Source organism: Mandrillus leucophaeus, unplaced genomic scaffold, assembly GCF_000951045.1.
Source record: "Mandrillus leucophaeus isolate KB7577 unplaced genomic scaffold, Mleu.le_1.0 Scaffold561, whole genome shotgun sequence".
Lineage (NCBI taxonomy): Eukaryota > Metazoa > Chordata > Mammalia > Primates > Cercopithecidae > Mandrillus > Mandrillus leucophaeus.
Window position 1 is genome coordinate 1,102,174 of NW_012106042.1, and position 7,109 is coordinate 1,109,282.

The 7,109-nt window shown below is 36.2% G+C and overlaps 1 protein-coding gene across 1 annotated transcript in view; it reads right to left on the reverse strand.

Moving 5' to 3' along the window:
- WDR49 (WD repeat domain 49) overlaps positions 1-7,109 on the reverse strand; it is a 181,871-nt gene that overhangs the window by 39,956 nt on the left and 134,806 nt on the right. Inside the window, exon 16 of the mRNA XM_011998220.1 lies at positions 6,441-6,610. Coding sequence (XP_011853610.1) covers positions 6,441-6,610 — 170 coding nt within the window. The remainder of the gene's footprint in view (positions 1-6,440; positions 6,611-7,109) is intronic.

Consider the following 7,109-nt stretch of genomic DNA (forward strand, 5'->3'; position numbering starts at 1 on the left):
AAAAAAAAAAAGACAAAGAAGGGCATTACATAATGATAAAGTGTTCAATTCAACAAGAAGAGCTAACTCTCCTAAATATATATACACCCAATACAGGAGAACTCAGATTCGTAAAACAAGTTCTTAGAGTCCTACAAAGAGACTTAGCCTCCCACACAATAATAGGGAGACTTTAACATCCCACTGTCAACATTAGACAGATCATCGAGACAGAAAGTGTAAAAGATATTCAGGGCTTAAATTCAGCTATAGATCAAGTGGACCTGATAGAGATCTACAGAAATCTCCACTCAAAAACAACAGAATATACATTCTTCTTGGTGCCACATGGCACTTACTCTAAAATTGATGACATAATTGGAAGTAAAACACTCCTCAGCAAATGCAAAAGAACTGAAATCATAACAGTCTCTCAGACCACAGCACAATTAAATTAGAACTCAATATTAAGAAACTCACTAAACACCACACAGGTATATAGCAGTTGAACATCGTGCTCTTGAATGACTCCTGGGTAAGTAATGAAATTAAGACAGAAATTAAGAAGTTCCTTGAAACTAATGAAAACAAAGAGACCACGTGCCAAAATCTCTGGGACACAGTTAAAAAGTGTTAAGAGGGAAATTTACAGCACTAAATGCACATATCAAAAAGCTAGAAAGATCTCAAATCAACATCCTAACATCACAACTAATGAACTAGAGAACCAAGAGCAAACAAACCCCTAACCTAGCAAAAAACAAGAAATAAGCAAGGTCAGAGCAGAACTGAAGGAGATATAGACACACACACACAAAAAAACCCGTCAAAATATCAACAAATCCAGAAACTGGCTTTTTAAAAAATATTAATAAAATAGATTGCTAGCTAAGTTAATAAAGAAGAAAAGACAGAAGAATCAAATAGACACAACAAAAAAAGATAAAGGGGATATCACCACTTGCCCCACAGAAATACAAACAACCATCAAAAAATACTATAAACACCTCTATACAAATAAACTAAAAAATCTAGAAGAAATGGATAAATTCCTGGACACAAACACCCTCTCAAGACTGAAGTTGAATCCCTGAATAGGCCAGTAATGAGTTCTGAAATTGAGGTGGTAATAAATAGCTTACCAACCAAAAAAGCTCAGGACCAGAGTGATTCACAGCTGATTCTACCAGAGATACAAAGAGGAGCTGGTACCATTTCTTCTGAAACTATTACAAACAATTGAAAAGGAGTGACTCTTCCCTAACTCATTTTATGAGCTCAGTATCATCCTGATACAGAAATCAGGCCGAGATAAAACAAAACAACAACAAAAAAAGAACTTCAGGCCGATATCCCTGATGAACATCAATGCAAAAATCCTCAATAAAATACTTGCAAAACAAATCTTGCAGCACATCAAAAAGCATATCTACCACAATCAAGTTGGCTTCATCCCCAGGATTCAAGGCTGACTCAACGTAGGTAAATCAATAAACGTAATTCATCCCATAAACAAAACTAAGGACAAAAACCACATGATTACCACAATAGGTACAGAAAATGCTTGCGATACAATTCAACATTTCTTCATGTTAAAAATTCTCAATAAAGTAGGTATGGAAGGTACATATCTCAAAATAATGAGTCACTTATGACAAACCCATAGCCAATATCATACTGAATGGGCAAAAGCTGGAGGCATTCCCCTTGAAAACCGGCACAAGACAGGGATGCCCTTTCTCACCACTCCTATTCAGTGTAGTATGGGAAGTTCTGGCCAGGGCAATCAGGTAAGAGAAAGAAATAAAGGGTATTCAAATAAGAAGAAAGGAAATCAAATTCTGTTTGCAGATGACATGATACTATATCTAGAAAACCATATCGACTCAGCCCAAAAGCTTCTTAAGCTGATAAACAACTTCAGCAAAGTCTCAGGATACAAAAACAAAGTGCAAAAATCACAAGCACTCCTATACACAATAACAGATAAGCAGAGAGCCAAATCATAGATGGATTCCCATTCACAATTGCTACAGAGAATAAAATATCTAGGAATACAGCTACCAAGGAAAGTGAAGAACGGTCTTCAAGGAGAACTATAAACCATTGCTCAAGGAAATCAGAGAGGACACAAACAATGGAAAAACTTTTCATGATCATGAACAGAAAGAATCAGTATCATGAAAATGGCCATACTGCCCAAAGTTATTTATAGATTCAGTGCTGTTCCCATCAAACTACTCTTGACATTCTTCACAGAATTAGGAAAAAAAAAAAAAAAAAACTATTTAAAAACTCATATGGAACCAACAAAGAGCCTACATAGCCAAAACAATGCTAAGCAAAAAGAACAAAGCTGGAGGCATCATGCTGCCCAACTTCAAACTATACTACAGGGCTACAGTAACCAAAACAGCCCGGTACTGGTACAAAAACAGACACATAGACCCATGGAACAGAATACAGAGCTAAGAAATAAGACCACACATCTACAACCATCTAATCTTCAACAAACCTGATGAAAACAAGCAATGAAGAAAGGATTCCTATTTAATAAATGGTGCCAGGAGAACTGAATAGCCATATGCAGAAAATTGAGACTGGACCCCTTCCTTACATCTTATACAAAAATTAACTCAAAATGGATTAAAGACTTAAATATAAAACCCAAAATTATAAAAACTCTAGAAGAAAATCTAGGCAATATAGTTCAGGACATAGGCACAGGCAAAGATTTCATGATGAAAACATCAAAAGTAATTGCAATTAAAGTAAAAATTGACAAATGAGATATTAAACTAAAAAGTTTCTGCACAGCAAAAGAAAGTGTCATCAGAGTGAACAGAAAACCTACAGAATGGGTGAAAATTTTTGCAATCTATCCATCTGACAAAGAGCTAGTATTCAGAGTCCACAAGGAATTTAAATAAATTTACAAGAAAAAAAAAACCATTAAAAGCAGTCAAAGACATAAACCGACACTTCTCAAAATAAGACATTTTTGCAACCAACAAACAGATGAAAAAAGGCTTAACATCACTGATCATTAAAGAAATGCAAATCAAACCCACAGTGAGATACCATCTCATGCCAGTCAGAATGGCAATTATTAAAAAGTCAGGAAACAACAGATGCTGGTGAGTCTGCAGAGAGATTCAAATGCTTTTGCACTGCTGGTGGGTATGTAAATTAGTTCACTCATGGTGGAAGACAGTATGGTGATTCCTCAAAGACCTAGAACCAGAAATAGTATTTAAACTACCATTTGACCCAGCAATCTCATTACTGGGTGTATACCCAAAGGAATATAAATCATTCTATTATAAAGATACAAGCACACATATGTTCATTACAGCACTATTCACAATAGCCAATAAATGGAATCAACCCAAATGCCCATCAATGATAGACTGAATAAAGAAAATGGTGGTACACATACACCATGGAATACTATACAGCCACAAAAAGGAATGAGATAATGTCCTCTGCAGGGACATGGATGGAGCTGGAAGCCATTATCTTCTGCAAACTAACTCAGGAACAGAAAACCAAACACCACATATTCACATGTTCTCACTCAAAAGTGGGAGCTGACCAATGAAAACACATGGACACAAGGAGGGGAACAACACACACTGGAACCTGTCCAGGGGTAGGGGATGGGGAGGGAGAGCATCATGAAAAATTGCTAATGCATGCTGGGTTTAATACTCAGGTTATAGGTATATGGGTGCAGCAAACCTCCATGGCATACATTTACCTATGTAACAAACCTGTACATCCTACACATGTACCCCAGAAATTAAAATAATTTTTTTAATAACTGTATATATCAGCACTGATTTGCATTACAAAAAGTTTTCAGGAACAATAGAAAACAAAATTAACTGAAAATGAAGTCAGGAAAGAAGTAAAGAGTTCAAATTTCCAATGTTTGAATCCAGGAAAAGAATGGTTTAAAAAAGTGTTTAGGATGGGAGTGATGGCTCACATCTGTAATCCCAGCACTTTGGGAGGGTGAAGTGGGAGGATCACTTGAACCTAGGAGTTCGAGACCAGCCTGAGCAACATGATGAAACCCCATCTGTACAGAAGAAAAGTGTGCGCGCGCGCGTGTGTGTGTGTGTGTGTGTGCAAACTGGGTGTGGTGGCATGCCTGTAGTCCCAGCTACTTGGGAGGCTGAGATGGGAGGATTGCTTGAGCCAGGGAGGTTGCTACTGCAGTGAGCTGTGGTCGCACCACTGCATTTCAGCTGGGCGATAAAGCAAGACAGCCTCAAAAAAAAAAATGTTTAAAGGATAACTGAGTTTGTCATAAGGAATGGGAAAGTATTATATTGGCTGAAATACTCTTAAACAGGAATCTGTAACACTTGCCTTCACTCTTCTATGCATGTGATGGAAAGAGAAAAAAAAAATGATCTATCTGTGTTATCCTAAGGTAACTTTATTTCTTCATCTGTAAGATTGAGTAGGATAGGTAGGCGGGGACATTTTATCCTATGTAAAGTCTTTCCATTCCCAGCATTCTATGATTGTACAGGATTGCTCATGCTAGATTTCTAAATTGAAAATATCCTTCTGCCTAAACGTAAAATGCCACTTGACATTTCTGCAAGCCATAATTCAAGGAAATGGAAGAACAAATACCAAAGTAATTTAGCATAACAGAATGCTAAAGGGGAATTTTTTTCTTCTATCTATCTGTCAGTAGAGGTTCAAAAAGTTTGAAAGCAAAGTAATTTATTGAGATGTTTAATACAAAAGTATTTCTACATGCCAATATGAGGTGGTTTGACTCTTTATGTGCAGGGTCACTTTGCCAAGAAGGTAGCTCCAAAACTGATCTTGTGACACTTAAGCCAACATCACTGTAAGATATAAACAAAGGATGCGGACACTATAAGAGATGATTGCATCAGAGAGAGTCTTATGTGCGAATTGTGACCCACCCCCATTGGAGGGGAGGAAAGTTTTTCTCTTTTTCATTTCTAGCCTCTATTCACATAGCCCAAATAGCTTAATGTAGTCTTCTAGGGTAACAATGAGAGGGACACAGCAGACCTTTGTCTCACTAACATCTGAAGAAGTCTACAGGCAAAAAGCTGTACCTGGAGTTGCAGGGAGCAGTGGGGAAACAGTGGAAAAGTTGGTGTTGCAAAATGTGTTTCCTATAGGCCAAGCAGAAGTTAAACCAGCAGTTGTGCAAGAGGGGAGGCTTGGCAATGTGCAGGACTGTAATAGAAAACACTGTGATGTGTATTACAAGGGGCATGAGCTGGAGGAGGTGAGCCATAAGAAACTAGCCAAAGAGTTTATGAGTTTGGAAATGTGCAATGCAGAGGTCCCTGAGTGGGGTCATCAAAGAACCCTCAACTATATCGCCAGGAAGAAGAGTATGCTGTGCACATCTGCCAAGCCTCAAGAACAGCAATGCTACCTTTTTCCTGCCTCCCAACCCACCTGTAGAGCCTCAATGAAAGGAAAACTATGACTAGTGAGTTAAAGGGAAGAAGGAAAGACAGTCCTCTCTGGTGTTTCACCTGTTTAACATAGAATGTTACAAAAGCATTGAATTAAAACATGGTGGGAGTTTTATAGAATAACTATTTTCTTGTCAGCTCTGAGTAAGCTCCATTTCTTTTCTTACATGAAACAGATAATAAATCAAAGGCACCAAAATATTTTTATTATTCTCCAAGTAATAAGCTTGGATATCTATCTCTACGAGAATAAAATAGCCATTTATCATGAAAGTTAAGTTATGAGAGCATGGTTTGGCAAAAGCATAGAAAACAAAAGAACTAAACTCCTTGACATGAGAGCATAAATGGAGTGTAAATATGGGACCTAGCAGAGTGACGTGAAGAGAAGAACGTCTGAGCAACCTAGAGGCATGAGAAGCCTTAAAGAAATGATGTCTAACTTCAAAGTTAAGCTCTTTGAACTTTTGTCACATAAACCCCTGTGCACTTTATCAAAACCAGGAGTAAAATCTGATACACATTCTAAGATAGATAGATAGATGATAGATAGATAGATAGATAGATAGATAGATAGATAGATAGATAGATAGATAGTAGAGATAGATACATACATAGATAGGTAGATAGATGATAGATAGATAGATAGATAGATAGATAGATAGATAGATAGATAGATAGATAGTTTTTGAAGAAAGGGGTCAATTTTCACAATTAGATTGATGATGGAGTAGAAATATAAGACTAGATGGCACTTAACACATATCAAGAATCAATGTAGTCAAGAAATAAGAACCAAATATGGCCTCGATAATATAAGTCACTCATCCATACATACCTACCAACACCTCAAATTTTGGAAAAATCTTAAGGTAGTCACTGAACATTCCACAGAGGACAGAAGGAAGTTTGGACCAGTCTTATCTATGTCTTACCTAGACTCCAGTTGACATCTGGCTAATGTTCAAAATTACTTACTTGTATGTTGAGTCATCTTTGTTTTTCTTGTTAAGTAGAGAATGTTCTGTTGGGTCTAAACAAGATTCCTCCTTAGAAAATAAAGAAATTTCCTTTTGAATATTACTTTCCACTAAATTAGTATCTCTTTTAGATAGGAAAAGGTAGTTTTCAATATGCCAGTGCTTTGCCTGAAAAAAACAAAAACATCTTTTATTTTTATGAAATTTATTTTCTTCAAACATTTACGTGTGTTTACCATGTGCTAGATTACTAATTAAAGTCCTGGGGTGGGACACACAAGAAAATGAAAAAGACGTGACTCTTCTCCACAAGAAGTTTACAGTTTTATAGGGGAAATGAAAGAGATTCATGTACCTTTAATAAAGGTAGAAAATGAGATGTGTCATAAGAAACAATGAAAAGATAATAATGAACTACAAGAAATTTTTTACCATTCCTATTTTAAAATTCTGAATAGCCAGATGTATATTTACTAAAAACAAAACAAAGCTTTTGTTAAAGAATTGCCACAGTTATTTTTTCCCTCAACTACTTTATTCGCATGTTACCTCCTTAAAATGTTTTCAAAAGCTAGTTCAGTTATTAAATATTATTTTCTAAAAATTATGTGTGTTATATAATAATTTTCACAGATTTTGGCTACACTTCTTTTTTTTTTTTTTTTTT